The sequence below is a fragment of the Chanodichthys erythropterus genome, chromosome 10 (assembly GCF_024489055.1).
Source record: "Chanodichthys erythropterus isolate Z2021 chromosome 10, ASM2448905v1, whole genome shotgun sequence".
Lineage (NCBI taxonomy): Eukaryota > Metazoa > Chordata > Actinopteri > Cypriniformes > Xenocyprididae > Chanodichthys > Chanodichthys erythropterus.
The window spans coordinates 19952788-19980628 of record NC_090230.1 but is presented as its reverse complement, the minus strand read 5'-3'; the positions used below and the strand labels follow the sequence as shown (position 1 = coordinate 19980628).

Below are 27841 nucleotides of genomic sequence, written 5' to 3'. Positions count from 1 at the left end.
CCATGTATTTCCGTCTTTACAGGAGCGGCTGAGAGTGTCTTGATTCACTGTCTGATCTGCTGCGGTTCGTTTCTGACTTTACACACTCAATAAATCTGTTCAAACCCGCGCTAATTCGCATTATATCCTCTGCTCTGCTTCATTTAACATCAAGAGACTGTATTCAAGTAAGTGTCAACATTATAAATATGAATAATATTGTGTTATAGACACAAACGTTGCAAGACATTATGATGATGTTAGCTGTATTAGCACGAAAGCTACATCAATTTAGACAAGTGGAAAATAAAATAATTAAACTGGATGTTATTTATCAATAATAATACTTATGTAAAATCTTTTTAGTAATCAAATATAATAAAATTGACTCTTGTTTTTGCTAAATTTTTGCTGTCAAACACAATCTGTCTTGTTTTAAGATGCTACATGCTATTGCTGAAGTTAAAATCTTTGTTACATAAAATATTGTTCATTTTTTAAAGAACATAAAACACAATTTATGATGGATTTGGTGTTTGACTTGGTGGGAAAGCACAGATCACAGGTTTCCCATGCCATAAAAAGTAGCCATATTTTATTATGACTGACATTATCAGATTCATGATACCAGTATGTAAATATTTAACAATATGAGTCAAATAACCGTATGTTCTTTTGTCCTCCAGATTTGTACGTCTGTCCCAAGTGTGACCCGACCAGGAGGAGAATGTTCTGCGGCCCATGATGGGCGGCAGCGGGTCTAAAGGTAAAGGGTACTGGCCGTTCTCTGGTTCGGGTGGCGGGGATGAACCTGCCAAAGACGGCCAAGAGCAGAGCCTGGCCAGGGTGCGGAGCATCCGAAATGCGACGCCTTTCGTGTTTACCAGGAGGAGGTAAATATAGACACAGCCCCTGGCATGCAACTTGATTTCAGACAGCATAACTCAACCGCTGTGCCAGTTACACTCAGAGATGGAACAGATGCTCTGAAAAACACACATTCTTGTGTTTCTTTGCAGATTTCGAAAGTAATGTTTTCAAAGTATTTGAGTCATTGAGGTCATTTAACCTTTAGTGTTAACTAAAGGATAAAGTCCAGTCCGTATGGTACATAATAGCAAAATAGACCGTAACAGGTCTTGTGTTTTGCAATAATGAATGGCTGACTGTATGTTATTCCTCTTATTACCAAATAATACACCCACACACACATATTACATTTTAATGACTATATATAAACACATTTGTTCACAGAATGCCAAAAGGGACCAATTACAATCAAGTGTTCCATTCACACGCAAAGAATTTCACAGGGTACTGGAATGAAGAAAAAACAAACAGAGCCGCATATATTTTTTTAAAGTTAAACTTCTTTTAACACAAGAGGAACGTTTTTAGAACAGCATGTCACGTGCGAGACACGAGCGCAGTAGTTAAACGCATCTGTCTAGTGAATGTTTACATAGGAAAACAGTTGGAAAAGCAGGCTCGTTCACACCAAGAACAATAACTAGGGTGATCAGACGTCCCTTTTTTCCCAGGACAGTCATGCATTTCAGCTCTATTTTTAGTGTCCCAACTTATGAAATGGGATGAGAGGCACAAAATCACTCTCTAGAACATTTTCGTTCACTACTCCATGCTGGTGGAACGATCTTCCTGCCTTCATCCGGAATGCAGAATCCATGGCAATATTCAAAAGACAGCGGAAAACTCATCTCTTTCATAAGCACTTAACCTCATCTTAAAAAAAAAAAATCAGATCCTTTCATTTTCTTTAATCCCTCTCTATTAGAGCATATGATACTCTGAGCAATGTCTGAAACTTGTATTGTGAGCACTTCCTGTGTCTATTTGCTTCTTCATGATGACTCGCTTGTTGTATTCCTCACTTGTAAGTCGCTTTGAATAAAAGCGTCTGCTAAATGAATAAATTTAAATGTAAATGAAAAAAAAAAAAATCATGTTTTGTCCCGTATTTCATTATTCCTAAATTGTCTTTGCCAGGTGATCATATTAAAGCAAATATCATGGGGCGTTCACACCAGATGCAACTTGCGCAAATAAATTGCGCTATTCGTGCGTAGTTGGACGCTTGAACATTTTGAGTTTTCACTTCACAACAGATGCAAATTCGCGTCATGGGAATATATGTGTCCCTCAGACTCTTCCACTTCTTTCTGCAAACTTCCTCTGAATAAACACATCAACTCTTCAGCAGGATAGTAGTTGTAAAATATGTCGAATATATATATATATATATATATATATATATATATATATATATATATATATATATATATATATATATATATATATATATATATATATATATAATATATATATAATATATAGCTCAAACAGATTGTTCGACCTCCTCATTTACTTTCTTCCAAGAAAGATCCTTTTTATTCCTGTTTCTATAAAAGTATAAAGATGTATCGTACAGCTCCGGGTACCCACATACAGCGACGTTGATTTTGTCCTCCGTTGTTTCGGATTTCTGCCTCCGCTCGCTATGTCGTAATTAGGGCTGGGCAATATATCGCATGCGATTGTCACGCGCATTTAGTCAGTAAAGCCGGTTCCCTGATTGCCGCTAAATCGCCATCACCTGCTTTCAAATGGAGCGGCATTTAATAGACAGAGCCGTAGTTCACTGACAAGCTACGCAATATCGCGTTCGTTATCGAAGGTGATTCATCTGCGATAATGAACGTGATATTGCGATATATTGCCCAGCCCTAGTCGTAATCATGTCACTACTAGAGCAAGCTCCTGATTGGTTAATACAGTGCGAATATTCGCCAAAGGTCAGATTTTTCGATTTGTGCGAAACGCTCAATTCCAACAAATCGCACCCATGTAAATCACTCGCGCTTAACGCTTCTTTCGCATCTGGTGTGAATGCACCATCAGTCTCCTATCATGCAAGAATAGCCTAATCAAAGGTAGCCAATCTCGTCATAGTATATTTTGGAGTACAAAAGTATCATCCGATCACAATTCGTTATCCACTAACTTGAGGTTAGTGAAGGCGGGATATTAGATAGCGCGGAGAAGGTCAAGTGAATACAAGTGAATATCTCACGTAAATACAGTCGTTATATAACAGAAATAAAACAACAATATGATTATTCGTTATCATGAAATAAAATTGTGCTTGGGGGGTCCTGTCCTTCCCATCCCATTTCCCATCCCATTTTCCAACTTTAACGATGATGATACGCATGAATGATATTGTTGGAATCACTTTCAAAACTTTTTTTTTTTTTTTTTCAACTGATGAATGATAAAAACGTTTACAGCCAATCAGAAGCCATGCTGCTTTAATGAGCATTTAAATACGCAGACAACAAAACTGCACTGCGCTTATAATAAACGGAACTTATTGTGCGTTGATTTGGACTCTAGTTATCTTTAGGATTTGTGTTCTTGGTGTGAACGTTGTTTAAAGAGGTATTGAATTTTGCATATATATGTGTGTTTTTTTTTTTTTTTATTTAAATTTGTTTTCATGTTGTGAAGCTCTTTGTACTTCGATGAGGACGGCGACCTGGCCCATGAGTTTTACGAAGAAACGGTAGTAACGAAAAACGGCCGTAAGAAAGCCAAACTAAAACGAATCCACAAGAATCTCATACCTCAGGTTAGTCAGCATGGGAATGTTTTGCTAACATTTTCTACATGTTGTCATTAGATTGAATTTGAATCAAGACTCTTTGAATGTGCATGGTTACTAGAACGTTATTATTGGGAATTTTTCCATAGGGAATCATCAAGTTGGATCACCCTTGTATCCACGTCGATTTTCCGGTCGTCATCTGTGAAGCTTGATGCCGTCGGTGACCTCCTGCGAAGATTCCGTCCTCCCTCATTTTCCTCCCGACCGCTGGATCCTGGACACGCTTGCTGTGTAGCGCCCCCGTGAGTTTGGGAGGGCTCGACGCGTGTATGTGGAATCCCGGCAAACAGGCCGCGAGATGCTCTGGCTGTCTGCCTGAGAAGAGGCTGTGGCCTGGCAATGATGTCCTGACTCTTTTCGTTTTCTTGTAATCCTCCACATGTGCGTCTTGAAGACTATTATGGGCTGTATGGCCAAGACACTAAATGTGGTTTGTATATGACTGTATGGCTGTTTGTTTGTTAGTATATGACCATAGAAATTAGAGAATATTTAGCAATGTTTGACTTTTATCTGGAGCACATCATGAAGGACTCTGGAGGACCTTCTAGAACGTTCCGTTTAGAATTCCGAAGATGTTCTAGAAGCCCTCAGAAAGATCAGGTTGCATTTGAATGCTTTAATCGACAGGTATTGTATAACAAGCAGAGCTTCGCAGATCGTCAGGATGCGATGTTCGTAGAGGTGACGCGGTTTGGATTAGTTCAAAATAAGTAAAACTACAGCCTGAATTTTGCATGTAGTTCCTATAGACCTGATTCTGCTTTATTTTCAGCCAGTAGGAGATAATCAATGGCTATTTACTACGCTGTGATTTGTTTGTATGCTGATTGGATGATGGAATTGCTGCCGCTCCTTGATTGGACAGTTGAGGCACTGACTGACACAGTTATGACAGTCACTGTGAGAACCCGCCCCCCCCTCACTGTTGTGGCAGTCTTTATTTATTACAGTTGAAATGACCAGTTGGCATTAAAGAAAATACCACAATATAAATGCACATCAAACTGTGTTTGTCTGTTAATTTGATATTAAAACTGAATATTAACTGATGTGGATTTGATTGGAAAATGAGGGCTCTATCTTTTTTTTTGTTGTTGTTCAACACAATCTTTTTAATCGACACATAATTAATATATTGTCTAAAAAAATATTTTTATGGTTTATTTTTAACTGTTTAATATTCCATAAAATGTGATGCACATGAAGTGACGTCATTTGGCATGATGTAATTGTAAGTAAACCTTCTCAATCTTTTTTTTTTTTCTTTCTTTTTTTTTTTTTTACACAAATAACATAGTTGACTGTATCAGTGTTGGGGAAAGTTACTTTTAAAAGTAATGCATTACAATATTGCATTACTCCCTAAAAAAGTAACAAATTGCATTACTTATTTAGTTTTTTATGGAAAGTAATGTTACGTTACTTTTTCTCACCTCGGATTGCTTGTTTGTTTTTTAATATCAAAAAAAGGCCTTTACATTTGCCGAAAATAGAGCCTTTCACGCCAAAAGTGAAATTAATAATCCTTGGTTGATGGAAATGCAAATTCACGCCTGTACAGTAGAGGGCGCAAATTAAACAAACCTTTCAGATCTGCTGTCATTCTGGAATACAGAAGAATAGGATACTGGAGAAGAAAGTTCAACTCTCTTACTTAAGCAACAAAATAAAACACAAATGTCATTTTTGTTTATTAGTATGGTTGAATTTTGTCATCGAAGGTCAGCCACAAAGACATTATAAATGAGATTAAATACATTTCAGAAGCCATTGCAAGATTGTCACCCATAACCACAAACCAACATTTGGTTTCAAACAAGCTAGTCTGTTCCCCATTTAATTACAAGAAGAGCACTGACAAAGCTCTACAAAATGACCTCCAGCAGGCTACTGGCGTGTTTGTTTCTGACCAAACTGTCAGAAACAGACTTCATGAGGGTGGTATGAGGGCATGACATCCTCTCGTGGGACCTTTGCTCACAGCTCAGCACCGTGCAACTCAATTAGCATTTGCCAGAGAACACAGAATTGGCAAGTCCACCACTGGCACCCCGTTCTCTTCACGGATGAGAGCAGGTTCATACTGAGCACATGTGATCCAGCCCTCAGTGTGGTGATTTTGGTTTCCATTGACTGGTTTCACATAATTTTGTTTTTAACAAATTGTGGAATATATATAAAGATTTTCAAATTGAATATTTCATTCATTGAGATCCATTATGTGATTTAAGTGTTCCCTTAGTTTTTTTGAGCAGTGCAGTTTATAAATTTAGCAGTCTAGTAAGTAAATGGAGTCCATGTTGATTTAATGTGGTTGTCTAGATTTTGACTTTATACTTGCTGAATATTTACCCTGTTGAACCACAAGGGGAGCAAAACCAATATATGTGTGTTTGCCTCCTCTGTTTAGTTTAATTAAGTTCCATCCGCAACACAACAAAAATGAATACTATAAGCTATTTTATCTTTCTGCCAGTTGACTGTCTTTCCCTCCTGCAGTCTGTTTTTCCCCCCGCTATCCTTTAGTTGAACTCTTGTTCTTTCCACAACTCTTTGTTCTTTCAACTCCACCTTACTTAGTCTGCTCCTTTGTTTTTGTATGGAAAATGAAGGAAACAATGTTATCTTCTACTGTAGGAATCATTTATCATCAAGAGGAAGGTTTTCCAGTATGAACTGGACAAAGGCGCTTGCAGAAACAATTTTTTTTTTTTTGACCTGTGTGAAGCTGGATGTCTACCACCAAGTCAAGCATCACTATTATTGTTCATTCTTAAACTTTGCAATGCAAGTTGTCCACCACCATTTGTGCTACAAACAAATGATTTGTTAATGAGCCTGTTCTAATGGTCTAACTTACAGATAATAAAATGAGCAAATAAATCCCGTCATATAGAGTGGGATTACTGAGTCGGGCCAGAAAACAACCATCTAGCAACCTCTCAGAACCAGCTAGTAACTGCACAGCGTTGTGCTGATAACCTCTGAACACTTTAGCAAATGGCATGTTTAGCACTTATTCAGAAAGTGCGAAGATCCTAATTTTGTATGACAGTGATGTTGTCATGATTAATCTGCATTCCATATACGTGATTCCATCTTTAAAGAACCACGGTCTCACACCCACCCATAATCATAATTGGGACTTCTATTCCCACTTGGTTTTATGAAGACTAGCTGTGATTTCCTTGGAGAGGCCAAAATGAGCTGTGATAGCTTTTAGCTGGTGTGCCTGGAGACTTGTAATCTTTATCATATGAGTTACTCAAACTGCTTCAGTGCATATGAAACTATTTTATATCCCAAATCTGCAATCAAAACTCCCACGTTAAAATCGGCTCATCATTGATTTCAGCTGTGCAGCTGCATTTAGCATTAGCAGAATGTTCCAGTGGCTTCCAGGTTAGATTTGCATTAAATTCCAGACCGGTGTTAATGTGCGCACAACTGATATGTACAGTGTGTGTATGTTTGTTATTAATTCTAACACACTACTCATGCTATTTTGTAGTTTTAGTATTTTGTAGTACACTCTAAAAAATATGGTAACAATATTAGGCCTACACATGATATTTTAGAGTAGTTTTTAAGGCTTGATTTCTTTAATGGAATGTACCTGAATAAATCATGTAAAATCCCCTAAATAATTTAGTCTGACACAACTAATTTAATATTTTTAGTGAAATATTTGAAATATTTTAAGTTGACTCTCAAACGGATGTTATTTAGAGAAAGAAAATGTAATGAAGCATGTAACTGGCACCCCTAAACTCAACTGTGAAATAGAGCATAAGCTGATTGTACTAATTTGTAACCAATTTGCCAAAATATAAAACAGTTATGAATTGTCATGAGACTGTATTGAGTGTGCAGTATACTAGTATTTTTTGGTATGCAGTGTGCTTGATCTATTCTATTTACTGTATCCCACAATGCAATGTATTTGATTTGACCTTTGATGAAATATAAGCCTTTTTGACTTAGGCCTATTGTTAAAGGTGCCCTAGAACCAAAAATTGAATTTACCTCGGCATAGTTGAATAACAAGAGTTCAGTACATGGAAAATACATACATTGTTTCCTCCTTCTTATATAAATCTCATTTGTTTAAAAGACCTCCGGAAAACAGGCGAATCTCAACATAACACCAACTGTTACGTAACAGTCGGGATCATTAATATGTACGCCCCCAATATTTGCATATGCCAGCCCATGTTTAAGGCATTAGACAAGGGCAGCCAGTATTAACGTCTGGATCTGTGCACAGCTGAATCATCAGACTAGGTAAGCAAGCCAGAACAATAGCGAAAAATGGCAGATGGAGCAATAATAACTGACATGATCCATGATATCATGATATTTTTAGTGATATTTGTAAATTGTCTTTATAAATGTTTCGTTAGCATATTGCTAATGTACTGTTAAATGTGGTTAAAGTTACCATTGTTTCTTACTGTATTCGCAGAGACAAGAGAGCCGTCGCTATTTTCATTTTTAAACACTTGCAGTCTGTATAATTCATAAACACAACTTCATTCTTTATAAATCTCTCCAACTGTGTAGCATTAGCCGTTAGCCACAGAGCATATAGCCTCAAACTCATTCAGAATCAAATGTAAACATCCAAATAAATACTATACTCACAGGAATCGAAGCATGCATGCAGCATGAATGACGAACATCTTGTAAAGATCAATTTGAGGGTTATATTAGCTGTGTGAACTTTGTTTATGTACTGTATAACTGCACTTATAGTCGAGAGCTCGGGGGGGCAGGGAGCGAGAGATTTAAAGGGGCCGCGCAGCCTGAATTGGTGCATAGTTAATGATGCCCCAAAATAGGCAGTTAAAAAATTAATTAAAAAAAATCTATGGGGTATTTTGAGCTGAAACTTCACAGACACATTCAGGGGACACCTTAGACTTGTATTACATCTTTTGAAAAGACGTTCTACGGCACCTTTAAAGTAGACTACTATAAGTGAATACTTTTCACAAAAAAATTGGATTTAATATTCAAATTATATTAAAACTTATTTCAGAAATGAATGATACATGGACACTGCTCACTGAATTAGCCATTTTGAAAGAGCATACTACCAATTTCTGTATTATATAGTATGTGATGTGTTACTACTGTTTGAAGCATTTATCATTGCATACTGCAACAGATTTTACATATTATTTAGAAAATTAGGCAGTTTGCTAGTATTCTATTCCATTAAACATGCAATGTTTGAAATACACACTGCACACAGTTTCAGATACTATTTTTAATAGTATGTACGTAGTATGCAGTACTCCAGTATAATATTTCCGAACATAGCCATTGAAAGTGCGTGCAGGGCTGATCCATCAATGCGGGCTGGTCCTCTACTTAATTACTTTCAGATGATTCTCAATAATTGAAACCTCAGGCAACAGCGTTCATGTATTTCAAATATTTAGCCATTCGAACAGGAATGTTCCAAACTCTCAGTTGTGCCATAAATGTTCCTTTAGCCTATAAATTTTGCTTTATGGTCAGTTTGTAACATAGAAAATCCCCAAATGCCTCTTTTTTTCATAATGGGTTTGTTTAAATTTCACGCAACCCTAATCAATGACGTGTCCTTGGGCACCATGATGGTTCTCCCGTTATTGACGCACGGCAGCCGGAATCTTGCTGTGCCAGGAGTCCCTGTCCTGCTGGCGCCCATGACCTTCCTTCCCTTCCGAACAGTCCCGTGTCATGACCAACAGAGTCATGGGGCCCGAGAGAGGAATAGGCTGATAAAGAGGAAATACTCATCCTGTACCCATCCCGGACACTGACACAGGAAACACAGGTCAGCGAAAGTGTGTGTGACTTTAATTAAAAAGATCACTCAAAACTCTCACTCAATTTTAGGCCGGAAATGTTTGGCCAGTGCATTTTAATCATGCATATCCAGAAGTATATGTGTTCACATACTTGCATTCGGTTTACTGTAGGATTAACTCATGCTAGTTGACTGAAAAGCATCCCTTTTTTCATGGAGCACAAGACAACTTATTTAGACAACTGTCCAGGCTGCTTTTCTCCATGCTAAAACAAGATTATAAATAATTGTAATAAATAAATCGTAATTGTAATATTAATAATAAATGTTAATTAATACTATAATAACAAAGAATCACTTTAAATATATTTTTAATACTAAATGATTCAATTATTAATAATAATTGTTGGGTGTACTATTACTTTAAGAAACAAAAAATGACCAGTGGTTTCTGTCAGAACAGCATGTGTGCTTATAATCAGATTTCAGTGTTTTCTTATCCATTTTTCAATAAAGCTCCATGTTATTGCTGAGCTTTAGGGTTTTATGGATTCAACCTCTCTCATTTTTACTTACAGGTCTCTGTTCTTTGCTTTCTCTGCAAAATACCCAGAAAGCAGCTCCTGAGTCAGCAGAGAAGAGGAAACAAGAGAAAGGCCGTTCAGCTGTGTTTACTGGCTTCGTCAAACATGATGATCGCTTCGCTTAGACATTGGAGGTCAGTTATCGATCTTTTGATTAGCGAAGACAGAGCTGATTGATTTTTACTCAGGAATTCATCACTCTAAACAAGCCTTTCAGACTCCACTGACGTCATTGTTTACATGGCGTGCTAAAATTTGTTTTTTTTGCTATGGACATGAAAGATACTTCAAATTGTGTGGCTTGTTAGTTTTCTTCTTGACTTTCAATTTTCAGTGCAGCAATTGATAAAATTTGTATTTTTACCACCCCAAGCACACTACCAGCTACATTGCAACACACTAACAACCTCTCAGAACAGCCTAGCTACTCCATAGCAATGAGCTAAATTCACCCAGAGCCCCTTAGAAATACACAGCAACACCCTGGCATTGTGGTGGTGAGTTTAGCAAATCTAATATTTAGAAAACATAAGCCAATTGTTAGAAGCTATTCAAACAGAATATTAGAAAAAACGCAAAGTCTTGAGATGTGTTTTTTCAAAGTTGAGCCTCTTTTAACTTGATTTCCATATTCAGTGTTGCAAAAATCTGCGGTTTTCCTTTGGAATTCCTGCGGAATACTTTTAATTTGTTGCAATGGGTTAATGTTGTTTCCGCAGGTTGATTCTGTACAATTTCGGTGCTCCAACACCCCCAAAACGCCCCCCAGCCCAGACATACAAATTAAGTGGAGAATTTGGCTGCCCGATGGAGAAAATCACATTGGGATATTTTTGCACTACTTATAAGACGCAATGGTCAAAGACATGTCTAGCGCATGTTTACATAAACTATGGAAAAGCAGCTTCTACAGTTGTAACTAGGGCTGACCGATATATCGCATGCGATTGTCACGCGCATTTAGTCAGTAAAGCCGGTTCCCTGATTACCGCTAAATCGCCATCACCTGCTTTCAAATGGAGCGGCATTTAATAGACAGAGCCGTAGTTCACTGACAAGCCACGCAATATCGCGTTCATATCGCAGATAAGCCAGATATTGCGTGGCTTGTCAGTGAACTACGGCTCTGTCTATTAAATGCCGCTCCATTTGAAAGAAGGTGATGGCGATTTAGCGGTAATCAGGGAACCGGCTTTACTGACTAAATGCGCGTGACAATCTCATGCGATATATATCGGTCAGCCCTAGTTGTAACAATCTGTTTTAAAAAGTAAATGTGTAGTTACATTAACGAAATTTCAGTGAATTTTTGTGCGCAAAGAAAGTCTATTGTCATTATAGTGTTGCAATTGTATGAAGCACAAACCAAGCAGCTTTCTGTTGGCAGAACCGTGTGACAAACTTCAACCCACTGCGGAATCTACATGGGAAAATCTTTCGCACTCGCAAAACTTTCCGGTCCCATTGATTCCTTGAATTTGCAGAATAAAAGTAAATGTGGCTGCACCTTAAGGTCTTACTTTTGTGGCTATTTTTCCTCTTCTTAAGTAGTTTTGGACTTACTATGTACTGACACCTAATGGTGTGGATGCATTAAGTTTTTGCTTTTATACTTTGTTATATGATCTCGATGAGGTATCCCCCCCCCCCCTTTATCTAAAGTGACCGAAAATGTATTGAATATGCATATTTTTAATCAGTATTAGCACCCCCCCCCCGGGAATGATACCCATGACTTTGCTAATGCCGTATTCAACTATATTTAAGCACTACTTATTTCTTTAGTTATAAATCTTTTTAATTAGCATTCTCACCTCTATCTCTACCACCATCTCCCATTTCTTCACTTTTACAGTGATTTATTCATCTTATAATTTAAATTCTGCTTGGAGTCTTCTAGATCACCTTGGCAACCAGAACCAGGGGCTGCCTGGGGTCTCCTGCAGGGGCTGATCTGAGATCAATCTAAACCACTCAGATCCAATCCTTAATCACGGTAAGATAAAAAGACTGGCCAGGCGCCCGGGGCTGGTAACGGGTGGGAGAGACGGGCAGGAATGTAGGAGGTACAGGGGTGTGGTCTCTCCAAGATCAAAACTGAATACACAGCTGCTTTAAGGGAGACTCGCAGTGACAAGCGACCTGAAGCAGGTGTACATCTACATATAGAGAGACAACTGAGGACGTCTGTCTGCTGGGAGAGAGACAATCAGTGAGGTGAGTAGGAGCTTTTGTTTGATATAACATAAGACAGAAAGTGTTCATTTAATCTTTTCTAAAGAAAAATGAAGTTGTGTTTTTGGAGTAATCTACATTTAAAATACATATAAATGCAGTGCAGTATAGTATTATGGATATGGGGGGAAAAAAGCATGTTATATGTACAAATATCCAAATTCTGTCATTTTTACTCACCCTCTTGTCGTTCCATATGATTATCCTTTTTTCCTGGAACGCAAAAGGAGATGTTTGGCAAAATGCTCAGGCTGCTTACAATAGCCACATTCACACTGAAATGACCCGGAACAATTTGTCCCATGAACTTTTTTTCCTTCAGACCTGTTGCAGTCTGTGTTTCCATCACAGTCTAAAGTACTGTGAAGATTAGTCCAGTGACGTAGCACTGCGCGTGACTTTCCAGTTCCCGCTGGATTTCGTCCTCTGCATATAAACTTAATAAAGCCTGAACCTTGTTGTCGGTCCATCTGTCGTATTTTTTAAACTCCATTGTTGATTTGAATAGCAAACAATTCTTACTTCATGCACAGCAACAGACTTTTAAAAATGGTGGTTAAAATAAAATGCTGCATGGAGTCAACCAATCAGCATGTTCAGCACCCAAATCCCACCCTCAAAATTTCCTAAACTTTAAAAAAGTACTACCTCATGAGCAGGGACTTTCTGAAGGGGAAATTTTTACCTGGAACTTAATTTAGACCCTGGTTGTGTTTTGACTGCAGCTTAAATTTAAGTAATTTTGAATGATTACTTAATAAAATATAATTTAATTATATTCAGTTTATTTAATTTAAATTAATCTAAATAAGTTTTTTTGTATTTTTAGTTGCTAACAGCAGGGGCCATGACACAAGATGCGAGAAAAAATTTAAACATTAAGGAACAAACACCTGTCAAATTCAGATGGTGAGGGTTTTTTTTTTTTTTTTTACCTCACGTAATTAGACATTAGCAGTGAAAATCGCTCGCAGCTGTAAGATCTGCCCTCTGTTTATAAGAGGCTGTAAGGGTCTGTGTTGGCTCTTACAGTCCTTTATTAGTACAAGATGTTTTAGGATTGAGGTATATTCCGCCCAACCTCCTGCTGTGGACAGAAGCAAACATACACACAACATTCGTCAACTGAGGGACAAATGCACTCAAACTACTCGCCAATGCCCGTACGTGAATATTTTTTAATTCTCAATGAAGTACTGAAACTGTCTTAATACCAATTGTTGTGTTTTCGTGACATTTGGCCTTCAGAGGCAACATCAAAGGTGACCTCTTTGGACTGCAGCTGTGGGTGGTTTTCCTTCTATCCGCCCCCTCCAGTTTTCCTGTTAATGCAGACCTCAGAACTCCTATAGCAGTGACCGCAACTTGTCATTACGCCCATCTTCACTGTAACACATGGAAACGAGGTCTTTCTGGGAGGCCTTTATATTCTGTAGGCGTCCTATAGGGATTTATAGTTTGAGCCTGAATAAGCTTTTGTTCTCGCCAGTGACCCCAGATTACTACCGACATTAGCATCCGTAAAGAGCAAGTGGGATACTCATGGCAAAATGTGTGTGAGTGCAGAGTACTGAGGGCTATTACGAGGTCCTAAGGTTGTTGCATCCATCCGTTCAGTGGGTTCATTCGTGTGTACGTCATCAGTTTCAGGTGAGTTGGCACACAGGACGCTTCCCAATGCCACAGGATACAGCTCTTCCCTTCAGTCAGCTGACTTCCTGCCTATTAAAGGTTAATGCAAGTTCCGCCAACACTACTGTGTTGTGCAATGTCATTTGGCATGTTTTAATGTAGTGTTTAAAAAGTTAATGTTTTCAGTCTAAGCTCTAAAAGATTCTAGTTCTTTCAAAAAGCTGTTTGAATTTAAGCCTTACCAATTAAACTCTGTATTAAACTATATTGTAATTTAACACCGTTTATTGAAATGTAATTCGAAAAAGTGCCATGATATTTACCATGATACAAGATCAAAAACATTGTATTAACATGATAAATGTCAAAAAACCATGGTACTATCATGGTACCGTGTTCAAAAACAACGTAGTAATATTAACGTTACCTCAGGTCTTTTTGTTAGTCAGTCATTCACTCTTTTTTCATAAAGTAGTTACGCCATGTCACAAAGGGGCAAATAATAAATAGAGCAAAGGAAATAAAAAGCAAAAAAGAGAAAATCTCATTCTTCGCAATGATTATGGAGTGAAATGTGATCTGTGTGTAATGGCTCCGGACTCCTGCAGGTCTCTCAGCTCGGTCGGTTCAGCAGAAACGCTTCTTCATCCCCAGCGGAGAAATCCAGACGAAACCAACTCGCCATGTAGGGGGATCAAAGGGCACACTGTCGTGAACCCCACTGGTTTAACACCGCAAAATAACGACTCTGACACTTTATAACAAGTTATCTGTAATTACTATCGTATTATATTAAGTAGTCGCGATCTTAACATTAAAGAATAGCGATTTTTGCGTCATTTACGAACTCGCACCCCTCTACCCACAACTATATTCATCAATCTGAGGGCCGAAATCCGCACACATTCAATCACTGATCAGATGAGCCAGCAGGGCATGAGCGATACTCTCTAAACGCGTACCAGGCGTTTTAAGGCATTGCAACAATGATAATAGACTGTTTTGTATTGAAATAGCGATTGGGAGTTTATAGTTATGAGGTGTTGGCATCCGCTGGATGGATGGACGGACACTGCGTGGTAGTTTATGAGTGATCGGACCGGTGTGTTGAACGGGTTCAGTCCGATCTATACAGGTCAGTGTTTCCTCATTCTAATAGATTACAGTTAGTTTAACTGTGTAACTCTTCTTAGAAATAAAAGAGCAAGTGGTTTTGTAACGTACAACACTGTAACAATGTTTGAAACAAAGTTTGAACGTTCAAACTTGTTTATTATTTCCTTTCTTCTAGTTGGAATGCCAGAGCGGCGTATTAACAATGACAGTGTCATGGGTTCGATTCCGATGGTACACATGTTCAGTTAAAATGTATATTTTAGCGTATTATACATTCATGCATCATGAATGTGAATGAGAATAGTGCAACAGTGACTTAAACATGACTATTTTAATGGTTGTAGTGGATGTGATTTAGGTTTTGTTTTTTGTTTTGTTTTTTTGTATTAATAGAAAATCTCATTTCCTTCCTTTGAAAGTTCCTTCTAAACTTTCTAGTAAACTGAGCTCAGCTGGTAGAGCATGGCACTAACAAAGCCAAGATTATGGGTTCGACTCCCAGGCAACAGGTGTGATAAAATGTGTATTATACATGTATAGTAAGTTGCGTTGTGATAAAAGTGTGCAAAACTTTTTAAAGGGTTAGTTCACCCAAAAATTAAAATAATGTCATTTATTACTCAACCTCATGTTGTTCTACACCTGTAAGACCTTCGTTCATCTTCGGAACACAAATTAAGGTATTTTTGATTAAATCCAATGGCTCAGTGAGGCCTGCATAGTCAGCAATGACATTTCCTCTCTCAAGATCCATTAAAGGATTTGTTTACTTTCAAATAAAATATTCCTGATAATTGACTAACCCCATGTCATCTAAGATGTCCATGTCCTTCTTTCTTCAGTCGAAAATAAATTAAGGTTTTTAAACGATACCAGACTAGGAATAAGGGTCTTATCTAGTGGAATAATCAGTCATTTTCGAAAAAAAAAAAAAAAAAAAAAACCAACACACAAAAAAAACAACAACAAATAAACAAATGATCGCCTTCCAAGTGCTTCCACCAAAACCGCACGTTCGTATTCTTCAAAAAGCTTACGCTGTATGTCCTATGCCTTCCCTATTCTGCTTACGGAAAAAATGGAACTGGCGTTGCGTTCGTTCCTTAAGTAGTCTAGGGAAGAAGTAGGACATACAGCGTAAGCTTTTTGAAGAATATGAAAGTGCGGAACCACTTGGAAGGCGATCATTTGTTTATATAAAGCATATACAGTTGTATTTTTTTCAAAAATGACTGATTATTCCACTAGATGAGACCCTTATTCCTCGTCTGGTATCATTTAAAGCTCTTTGAAGCTGCACTGAAACTGTAATTTTGACCTTCAACCGTTTGGCCATTGAAGTCCACTATAAGGAGAATAATCCTGGAATGTTTTCATCAAAAACCTTAATTTCTTTTTGAAGAAGAAAGACATGAACATCTTGGATGACATGGGGGTGAGTAAATTATCAGGAAAGTTTTATTTGAAAGTGAACTAATCCTTTTAATGTACTAAAAACATATTTAAATCAGTTCATGTGAGTACAGTGGTTCAATATTAATATTACAAAGCTACAAGAATATTTTTGGTGTGCCAAAAAAACAAAATAACGACTTATTTAGTGATGGCCGATTTCAAAACACTGCTTCATGTTGCTTCGGAGCGTTATGAATCAGCGTATCGAATCATGATTCAGGTCGCGTGTCAAACCCAAACTGCTGAAATCACGTGACTTTGGCGCTCCAAACCGCTTTTTCGATACACTGATTCGACACACTGATTCATAATGCTCCGAAGCTCCATGAAGCAGTGTTTTAAAATTGGCCATCACTAAATAAGTCATTTTTCGCACACAAAAAATATTCTCGTCACTTTATAATATTTAATATTTAACCACTGTACTCACATGAACTGATTTAAATATGTTTGGATCTTGGGAGAGGAAATGTCATTGCTGGCTATGGATGCTTCATGGAGCCATCGGATTTCAACAAAAATGACTGAATTTGTGTTCCGAAGATTAACGAAGGTCTTACGGGTGTAGAATGTCATGAGGTCATAAGTAAAAAATGGCATTATTTTAATTTTTGGGTGAACTAACCCTTTAATGTGCTTAATTACTTGCGTAAATGCATGTATAATGTTACGATGAAACAAACAAAACAATTGGAACATAATTCAGAATGTAGTAGTTTAATAATTTTTGTGTTTTTTTTTTGTGTATTTTTAGGTCCGAAATGAGGAACATCACGCGTCTCTTTGGGACGACCCGACCTGAATGGGTCTCCTGGCTGCAACTATTGTTTTTGATGGCCTTTTGGACCTGTTTAAAAGCACAGCAGTTAAAAAACACTAGATGGCCACTGTATTCTGGTAAGCCTTTGCTGTTGGCCTGGAACGCTCCTACGGAAGATTGTAGACCTCGACATGACGTCAACTTCCAGCTGGATCAGTTCCAAATAGTGGCATCTCCAAATGAGGGTTTCACAAAGCAAAACCTCACCATTTTCTATCATGGCCGTTTGGGATCGTACCCATACTTTGAGGCAGACGGCACTGAAGTCAATAAAGGCCTACCGCAGGCCGCCAGTCTCATGCAACACCTAGAACAGATGCCGGATGGGCTCAAGAAGTACATCAAGGACCCGACAGCCAAAGGTCTTGCTGTTATCGACTGGGAAGAGTGGCGGCCCCTCTGGATACGCAACTGGGGCCCTAAAGACATTTACCGCGAGCGTTCGCGACGGAGAGTCGCTGAGAAAAACCCAACTTGGCCTCAGGATCAGGTGGCCAAAGTGGCCCAGCAAGAGTTTGAGCTCTCTGCACAGAAGTTCATGTTGGAGACTCTCCGATTGGCCAAGAGCTTACGGCCCCAGCAGCTTTGGGGGTTCTACCTCTTTCCTGACTGTTACAACCACAATTACCAAAATAACCAGAACTACACAGGACGCTGTCCGGATGTAGAGGTGACCAGGAATGACCAGTTGAAGTGGCTGTGGACGGAGAGTACGGCTTTGTTTCCTTCCATATACATGGGAAAAGCGCTGAAGGACAAACCGTCTGGGCGGCAGTTCGTACGGAACCGGGTCAAGGAGGGCATGAGGTTGGCGTCTGTTGGGAACGGGTCAGCCAGACCTGTGTTTGTCTACACACGGCCCACTTACCTAAGCAGTACTCCAACTTCTAACGGCAACTCTCCTGAACTCCCGCTGCTGACAGAGGTGAGATTTCTGTAAGGGTGATGCTTACGTTTGTCTTGGTGTGGAAGAGTTTGATTTTCTTAAGGAGTGTTCATACTGGACCACTGTGGGATGGGTTGACCTGCACCATAAGTAGTCCTGGCACAACATTTTGGTATCATATTAGTTTTTTTTTATTTTATTTTATTGGTGTTGGCTGAAATTGGACATTTAATTGTTGCTCATGTTCATTTTCTCTGTTTTTACATTTAGATTACCTCATCATATGCCCATTGAAAGTTTTACAGTATTATTAATTTGAAGTATTTTAAGCTTATAAGTAAGTATATACTTAAAGCATATATGTGACCCTGGACCACAAAACCAGTCTTAAGTCACATTGGTATATTTGTAGCAATAGCCAATACATTGTATGGGTCAAAATTATTGATTTTTGTTTATGCTAAAAATCATTAGGATAGTAAGCAAAGATAATGTTCTATGAAAAATTTCCTACCGTAAATATATAATTCATTTTTGTGAGTGGATATGTATTGCAAAGGACTTCATTTGGACAACTTTAAAGGCTATTTTCTCAATATTTTGATATTTTTGCACCCTCAGATTGCAGATTTTCAAATGGTTGTATCTCGGCTAAATATTGTCCTATCCTAAACAAACCATACATCAATGGAAAGCTTTCAGATGATGTATAAACCTCAATTTCAAAACAATTGACCCTTATGACAGGTTTTGTGGTCCACGGTCACATATTTAAGTATATATTTAAGTATATTAACTTTATGTGAGTGCTAGATGAGGGCAAAGGTAATATAAATGTAAAAATAGAGGAAGAACAATTACATATCCAAATAAAGAATTTCTAATATTGGCTGATTTGGTACCGATATATTGTGCATCCCAACTAAAATCCCTCATGCAATCTAATGAATAGTCATTTAGTTGACATTTTAATCCAAAGGGAAATCAGTTATTCTAGGTTCTTCCCCTGAAGTAGCCTGAGGTCAATCTTTGTAGAGCTGCACCAAAATTTTATTTGAGGCAGTTCCTGCAGAAGCAAAAACCCATTTAATGCCAAACTTGAGGTACATGTGAACAGCTGAACAGATCTTTGTGATGGTCTGTTGGCCTTTTGAAGGGAGTTCAGCTGTTGAGATGTTCATATTTCAGGACTGCAGTGTCATGGTGTGTTTTTCTTGGCGATGAGCAACGTTGCCAATGGGATGTAGGTGCAGAGAATTTAAGCATGCTGATATATGTCACAGCTTGTCCTAAATATAGCTTGCACACATGCAGAATCTTCTCAGCTTTCTGGAGACAAAGACTCATCTGTGTTCCTCATCGAGTCTGTAGAATAAATACCACAATGCCATCAGCAGCTCAGATGACACGTGAGGCCCTGAGGTTTACTGAATCTGCTGTATGATGATGTTTAAATTAAATATTTCAAACGACAAAAAATATTGAAACTTATTTTAGTGAATTAGCAGTCTTGGTGCGAATGCCTCATAACATCAACTTCAGTGCTTGATTAATCATATCATGCCTAGTTGGCAGAACTGGCTGTACAGACAGACAGCAGGTCACATGACTCATCTGGTCCGCCACACAGTAAAACTGTCCTTGAAATCTAGAGTAATTCTGGTCTGTCTGGAGACAGAAGATCACATGGTGTTTCAGTGTGGTGTGTTATTTGTATTTTGTCTAACAGATTGGCTGTGTGTGAGCGAGTGTTTGTGTTTGTAAGGGAATGACTGGGGTTTGGCCTCTGGTAGCGTTTGGGGTTTGTCAGACGTGTGTGTGAAGAGAGTCTGAGCGCTGCCAGGTATAAAAATACAAGCCAAACCACTTTTACAGCATGTCTCTGAGAGAAACGCCACGCTTTAGCTATAACAAACTCTTTGTGGAAAACATTTTTTTGAGACATTTTAGTGTTAACTCGTCACATGACTTGGTGAATTTATAACAGCCTTATGTAAGACAGGAATTTTTCAGGTGAATAAACTGCGCTGTTAAAACTTCACACTAATTATACAACGCAAATGAAACCGAATATGTTTTACGGCGCTGCAAGTTCAACAAATCGCCTCAACACAAGGACATATTTTGTTTAATTACTTAAATGAAAACTCTGGCAGTGTAATTGTAAACAGAATCAGCAAACCTGAAGCACTGTAAAATGTTAATTATATACTGAGCACTTTATTTGAAGAATAAGACCAATATTTTTTTACTCTTGTTATTTTTCTGTTTTTTAAGTTTTATGATCTCTCAGTCTCAACTGATATGTTGATATCTTCCATTATAGTTAATTAGCATTTTATTTAATAAATACTTACATTATAATTAATTAGAATGTTATATTCAGTAATAATAATATATATTAATACTACCAATATTTAATATCCTTGTTAGAACTTGATTTGTTTTTAAATAAATTATAAATTAATAATTATCATTTTTAGAAGTATTATTATAATTAAATTAATGTTGTTAATATTGATTATTTTTAAAAATCTATTATAGTTAATAATTGGCATTTTTATAATTAATAATATTAATAATCATTATTTTTATTTTTATTAATACTATTAAAATCATATTTATTTTATAGTATAATACTTTATAATTAATTCAACATTTACTATAAGTATTATTATTCATTTTTATTTTCTTTATAATTTGATTTATTTTAAAATAAATATAATTTTGTTCTAAATAATAATTTTATAAGAATTAATTATAATAATAATTAAATATTAATATAAATTTGTACGATCCATGTTATAATTGTAAAACCTCTCTTGAAATGAAACTACTTTTTGTGACACATTATGTCTATCTCTCATTCATTCATTTTTATCAAGAGTTTGGATTGTCACAGGGAATGGCGTCAGTGTCCGTGGAACGAGAGCTGAAGTATTTCAACAAAAGCCAATAAGTGAACGAGTGATTGTCAGTGATGTAATGAAAGGATGAAGACGAAGTGTGTGGTCAAGAAAGGGAAGAATAAAGTCTTTGTCGTTCATCACCGATGTCACTTGTTACAAATATACAAATGGCAGAACGATTAACAAATACGCACACAGACAAACTATTCACAAACACTCACAAGAGCCTCAGTGTTTGGAGTTTAGTTTGCTGATGCGATTTATTTGTAAGACCGTAAAGTCTTTTCCCATTTCTGAAAGCCTCACGTTCAGTGACGCATGAAGTGTTATCTAAAACATGTGTTTTGTTTCCTGATCACATCATAATGTTTGCATCCAGATGAACTGATTTCTTTCTGTCTTCTCTTCTGGCAGATGGATCTGGTGTCGACTATCGGTGAGAGTGTGGCGTTGGGTGTAGCGGGCGTGATCCTCTGGGGCGACTCCAACTATGCTAGCAGTCATGTAAGTTTGGTCATGCAACTCAACATTATCACATAAATGGACTTTAGGGATCGACTGATGATGATGATAATAGGTTGTTTGCAATCACGTGGTTCTGGTGACGCACGAGATTCCGATGGAGGGCAAGCAGTGAAAATTAGAATGGAAGAGATGGAGAAAAGTCCTTTCTTTGCTGGTTTAGAAAGGTATAAACAGAAAATCACAACATATGTTGGACGCGATCCTTATGCTATGAACAGGAGTGACTTTTCCGCTGAATTAAAAGACTTTCCTGCCATCAAGGAGACAGATATAGAGGATGTGAAGCTGCCGTCATGCTGTGTTCAGTTTTAGTATGGGTTTGTTTATATCGCGCTGCCTTTCTACTAGTGAAGTTAGGGTAGTATTTTTGATTTTCTGTCGTAATTGTGAAAAATGTCGCCATTGTAGGTCATTTATGCTGAATTGAGAATTGTAATAGATACTCATGATATCGTTCGTGGAAAAAAAAAAAAGGCCGGTAATACAATTTGGTTGAGAAGGTGAGGGAAGACGACTAGCAAATGTAGTAATGTCACTAAATAAACCCACTGCCTTTCACTCAAAATAATCACATACTTTGCTGAGTTTTGTATTTGGTTTCTGTAATAATTAACATTATGTTTTAGAGTATGATCACTCGGCTTGTGAATGATTATAACATGCACATAGCCACTTCAAAACTGTTCACGAGCTTCTGTGGGTTTGATTTTGGTTGTCATTTGTTGAAATAAATACAAAAATACAGCGTGTCTGTGTCCTGAACGTGACCATCCGATTCTCCTCCGTGGTCATATGGGAAAGTGAATATTTACAAAAACAACATTTAAACTAGTTACATTTACACGCTTATAAATAAATAGATCGACTTCTGTCAGCTTGTTGAACATATTTTTTTATTTGGACATTTTCTACCATACGATGGCTGAAGCAGCAGCGCGTGAAACTGTTCTCATGGTAACCAGATCAACATTATGAACAGAATACTACAAAACTGAAGTGAAAATACCAAATTATAATTAAATAGGATAAAATATCTTCTCCTCCCTGCAAACAATAGCATGAAGAATGTGAATATTTAACCAAGTCAAAAAGGTAAGTAGGTATCCATATTCATTTAAGTATCAGCAGACGCAAAACGCTATAAAAGGCTAAATAAGTTATAAAAAACGGTATAAGTTATGTAAACGATATAAATACCTTCTGGGTTCTCGATTTTATCGATTTGAGCAACCATAAACGACGCAAAACATGCGAATTTTGAGTTTTTGATAGGATTCCTATATAGAAACATCACTCCCTGCCCTCCAGACTCATTCGCGCTGCTGCTGTGACATCATGTGCAAACAACCTATTAAAAGCAGGGTGAAAATTATAAGTAAGGGATCATGTAGGCCTACAATGAGTCAATTATCACCATTGGTGGATGGGTCTTGTATGATTTAGTGGGGTTTATTTAGGGATGCATAATATATTGATACCGTATCGATTATCGAACAGTATTATGTTATTATGATGCGTTGGTTTTTATGTATCGCAATTATGTATACTCATTTCCCCTATTTTTACTTTTAAATGACCTTTGCTGTCATCTATTGCTCACTTTAAGTGAATCTTTAAAAACACAAATTTAATAACTTAAACTAAAATTTATTTTATTGTTTGCCGGCACCGATTGCCTCATGGGCAGCACGCCGACATGTAGCGCCAATGCACTTTGAGCGACCGGAGTTCGAGTCCCGGCTCGCGGTCCTTTCCCGATCCCGTCCCCCTCTCTCTCTCCCACTTCACTTCCTGTCTAGTAACTAAATCATAATAAAACGCCAAAAATTAATAATAATAATTTTATTTTTTTGTTTATTTTTAATTTATTCACACCACTATAGCTTGAGAAAAACTGTATTTATTACATTGTTTCTTCCTCATTTGTCAGGCGTTTAATGCTCTTATTGGTTTACATTTTATGGAAAAGTGGCGTTTTTAAATATTAGCCATGTATTCACTGAAAAAAAGGATTTTTGCTGCTGCTTCAAATTGCTTGATTAAAATGAGCTAAAGCAACACAATTTCTATACATTTTGTCCTAACTTAATTTAATTCAATTCAATCCACTTAAATATATGTAAAATTGAAGTTTACTTATTCTGTTCGTGTTGGGATTACATGAATGATTTGTGTTGCATTAACTGAAACTGGGCGGGGCGTGTTCGTTTCCAGCATGCTTTGCATGATGTGACTCAATCAAGAGAGACAAAATGTTCAAATTAAGTGTTATTTTATGTATTTTTGAGCAAGATGAGAAAAGGGAGAGACTTGATAGTGTGTAATAGTGTTTAATGTTCAATTATGTTGGAATTATTAGAACAATTTAAATTACACTGGGCTACCATTGTGGAGTATTTTATCACTACTTTGCTGAAGGAGCATTTAATATGCTAATGTGTGCTAAAGTTTAACCAGCTAGTACAGCCTTATAATTAAGTTGGGTGACATTGAAGTATATGAAATTTAATTGAGTGCCTGAATCATGTTAGGGAGCCATATAAAATTCACTTTGAGTCTACTTTATTGGGTCACTTAAAATGACTTCATTCCATGAAGTTACATTATAGGCTATCAGTTTTTTCATTTATTATGCCTAAAAATATAAAAAAATTAGCCGATTTATTGTCTAAGCAGTTAGTGATTGCAATAGATATTGGTCTAATTTACAACCTAGTAAAGAAAGTTGTAATTGATTTCTCCTCTTGCATCTTCCAGGCGACTTGTTCCAATCTTAACGAATACCTGCGAGGGCCGTTGGGTCGTTACCTGCTTAACGTGACGTCAGCCGCCGAACAGTGCAGCAGAAACCTCTGTGGATTCCGCGGTCGCTGCCTTCGCAAAAACCCTGACACGGACACGTACCTGCATCTCAGTCCGAACACCCACAGCATAGAGCGCCAAGGAAACACACTTAAGGCTTTGGGCAAGATGGGAGAGGAAGAACTGAGCCGCTTACGGGACGAGTTCCAGTGTCAGTGCTACAACGGCTACGTCGGCGACGACTGTAGTCGAAGTGAGGCCGGGAACAGTGCGACGGTGGTCTGGACCACCTTTTTGCAAGTTATGCTGTTACCGCTCTTCTTGATGGGGTTCCTACACTGAGGAGTTAGAATCGATTTGAGGAAGATTCGCTGGACCTTCTCTTCAAGAGATGCACGACGTCTGCGGCAGGAAGGCCCTTTGTTCGCTAGAATTCGAAAGAAGACACGAATGGAGCAGTTGAAAACGCAAGCTTACTCTGTGGACTAAAAGTGCAGCACAGTGACGGCTCAGTGTGGTTCTGTTCAAGTAGATCGCCCCCTGCTGCATGGGAGGCTGAACTGCGGCAGGTGGAATTAAGTGGGAGGTTTTTTTAGCTAGACATGATGTTTGTGTGTGAAAGTCTTATCTTGTTTTTATAAAAAAAATAAATAATTGATGTGGTGTTTTCAGTTGTATGGAGCCCCGCACATGACACGCGAGAAAAAAATATGTATATAGTGGCCACAAATTAACAATTAACTTACTAATTACTAAACTAATATCCCTTGTTTTAAGTAAATCATGTGCACAATATAATAATTTGCTCCCTCGTTTTACTAAATCGTGGCCAGGTTGAAATAATTTGTTCCCTTGTTTGTCTGCATGTCACGTGCTGGGCTCTGTACAGCTGTCATTCAAGACAGTTTACTTCTTTGCCTTCTTTATACCTGCACAAAACCAGTGGTGACCTTATTTCTGTTGTGCATCACATGACCAGCTCCTTAAAAGGGACAAATGTAGTTACTTGCAACGCTGCTGCCTCATTAAAACCTCATTTGGACTGAATGTCATGAAACCTGTTTTTTGTCACATTTCACTCCAAAATTAAAAGAAAATGGATATATTATATTTGCCTAGGGAAAATTAAACCTGTTTGAGTAAAATTGTGCATTTTACTCCCAGAAATTCTTGTGTTCAGACGTCATTTTATTCTCAATGTGATTCTCATTATAGTATTGCATTAGTTTTATTACAGTAAATAGAAAGTCATGTTTTTTAACTTCAACCATAATAGAATAAAGGCAATACAACAAATACTAACATGAGGTATAAAATTACAATTTATTACATATTATTCTATAAATTACTAATATTAAATTCATAATTTTAAATTTACAATAAATTTTTACATTAATAAAAAGATTAGAATTTTTCTTTTGCATTACAGTAATGCGAATGTGCTTAATTGTCATGAAAATAATGTCACAGAACATGTTGGTCCTACAAAATAGGTTTAATTTATGCAAAACAAGTTTTTGTCATTTATTTTATTTTGATTTGGGGTGAAATATGACCTTGGACATGTTCTCAACAGGTTTTTCTTAGACCACTGCTGGATAGTGAGGGATTTTTTTTTTTTAAATCTGCCAAAAACATGAATGTAAATGTCAAATCCAGCATACTGTGGTTCACAGCAGCATCAGATGCCTTTTATTTTCCTGTCTAGGTTGCACAAAACTATTTTGAGACCGGATTTCCCCCCTTAATTGCTGAACTTTGCATTTCTGTTCTTTATTTGTGTGGGAAAAATTAGAAAGGTTTTATTTGTGTATGTTTAGCATGATTTTTTTTCCTCACAGCAAAACGACCATAAAACTGTAGATCTGTTTCTTTTGTTTTTTTCTGTTGTTTTGTTTGTTTGTTTGTTGTAGTGCCTTTAAAAAGTCATAGTTCATCCCAAAAATTTAAATTCTGACATTATTCACTGTTGTTTTATTTTCAAACCTGATTGACTTGCTTTTTGTTTTTGTAAATATTGACAGAATTTTAATTTTTGGGTGAACAATCCCTTTACTTCATTGTGTTAATTAAAAAGGAACCTCACTGAAACAAGTGCGGAATTAAACTTAAAATGTATTTGTATTTGTATTCATTTTTATTTTTCATACCAAAATTACCAAATTTTGATACCAAATTCTGCTTGTGCTGTCTAGATTGTTTGGCGAGTCAAGTGAAAAACCCTAAAAGTGTTCATTTTATATTTTTACAATAAATATTATATTTAAAAGCTTGAATTTGTCATTTACTTTTGGAAAGTAAGTCCAGAAAGTCTGAAACCATGCTGAAAACATGGGATTTGTTTCATTTTAAACTAAAATTTTAGAATGTGGAAATTGGGAGCAATGGAAGGTTATGAGATTTGCAAATGTCATATTCAGTGTTATGTAATCAGATTACTTTTTTCAAGTAACTAGTAAAGTAACACATTTCTTTTACATTTACAAAATATATGAGTTACTTTTACGCAATATACTTTGATTTCCTGTTTATTGAGTTGCACCTCTCCTGTCCCCATGTTGACAGAAATCATGAGTCAATCGCAGAGGCGCTGTTTAAACTTGAGGCTTATTGTAGTTCTAGACTAAATGTAAGCCTGCATTTATTCATATCACTTGCACAATAACAGATTAAGTATTTCTCAGTGAATAAACCCAGTGAAATGCAAACTCAGAATATTTCACAAGCATGCAATAATTAAATGTTAAATTACACAAATATTGTAAAACTTGTTTTTGTCAATGTCTTTGCTGCTGACCTTCAATGATCCAATTCCACCACACAAAATGACTTTATATAAACATCACGTTTGAACTTTGTTGAACTTTCTTCTCCTCTTTCCTACTCTTCTGTATTCCAGAATGGCAGCACAGCTGTTGTTTGAGTTGCGCCCTCTACTGTACAGGCGTGAATTTGCATTTCCTTCAGACTGAAGCCCTATTCATTTCACTTTTGGTGTGAGAGAGCTATGGGATTAAATTCCTGCCCTAATTTACATGAAACTCAAGCTGCAACAATTGGAAAAGAGAAAGAGAAAAACAGCATATGTAAATGTAGGAGAGCACAGAGTAATAAAACCAAGGAAAACAACTTTTAAGAACACATAAACACAAGTTTAAGATTTGTGCAATATAATTTTTAATGTGTTTAAAGTTTTGATTCATGCTTATTTTTTTAAATGCGCTTTTAATTTTTTTAATCGATTCATGCTTATTATATTTTGATCCGTAACTGCAATATTTCTGGCGGGAATTTAATCCTATAGAGAGCCTTTACATTTGCCAAAAATATAATTTTTTTTGTTATTAAAAAACAAACAAGCAAGCACACATCCCAGGGGAGAAAAAGTAGTGCAAAATGAAATGTAACAC

General features: G+C 37.0%; 2 protein-coding genes across 6 annotated transcripts; both read left to right on the top strand.

The window, feature by feature from the left end:
- The first annotated feature begins 21 nt into the window (after positions 1–21).
- On the top strand, positions 22–4735 carry tusc2b (tumor suppressor 2, mitochondrial calcium regulator b). The gene is made up of 4 exons (XM_067398793.1): positions 22–167; positions 666–872; positions 3508–3628; positions 3751–4735. Exons 2-4 carry the CDS (start codon positions 721–723, stop codon positions 3814–3816), a joined length of 339 nt encoding a protein of 112 aa, XP_067254894.1. The 5' UTR covers positions 22–167; positions 666–720; the 3' UTR covers positions 3817–4735.
- Positions 4736–11792: 7057 nt separating this feature from the next.
- hyal2b (hyaluronidase 2b) lies at positions 11793–27140 on the top strand. 5 transcript variants are annotated; one of them, XM_067396432.1, is made up of 5 exons: positions 13984–15053; positions 15210–15265; positions 17244–18234; positions 21519–21608; positions 24387–27140. In XM_067396432.1, exons 2-5 carry the CDS (start codon positions 15237–15239, stop codon positions 24771–24773), a joined length of 1497 nt encoding a protein of 498 aa, XP_067252533.1. In that variant the 5' UTR covers positions 13984–15053; positions 15210–15236; the 3' UTR covers positions 24774–27140. The 5 variants fall into 5 exon arrangements, with proteins under 5 accessions (XP_067252535.1, XP_067252536.1, XP_067252533.1 ...); XM_067396434.1 differs by lacking the exons at positions 13984–15053; positions 15210–15265 and adding an exon at positions 11793–12268 and having other exon boundaries at positions 24387–27139; XM_067396435.1 differs by lacking the exons at positions 13984–15053; positions 15210–15265 and adding an exon at positions 12296–13936.
- The last annotated feature ends 701 nt before the right edge of the window (positions 27141–27841 follow it).

Coding starts and splice junctions, on each gene's coding strand:
- hyal2b (XM_067396431.1), top strand. CDS start 15,497: ATGGCACTAACAAAGCCAAGATTATGGGTTCGACTCCCAGGCAACAG. Junction 18,235..21,518: donor AACTCCCGCTGCTGACAGAG/GTGAGATTTCTG, acceptor CTCTTCTGGCAG/ATGGATCTGGTGTCGACTAT. Junction 21,609..24,386: donor CCAACTATGCTAGCAGTCAT/GTAAGTTTGGTC, acceptor TGCATCTTCCAG/GCGACTTGTTCCAATCTTAA.
- tusc2b (XM_067398793.1), top strand. CDS start 721: ATGATGGGCGGCAGCGGGTCTAAAGGTAAAGGGTACTGGCCGTTCTCT. Junction 873..3,507: donor TTCGTGTTTACCAGGAGGAG/GTAAATATAGAC, acceptor CATGTTGTGAAG/CTCTTTGTACTTCGATGAGG. Junction 3,629..3,750: donor ACAAGAATCTCATACCTCAG/GTTAGTCAGCAT, acceptor ATTTTTCCATAG/GGAATCATCAAGTTGGATCA.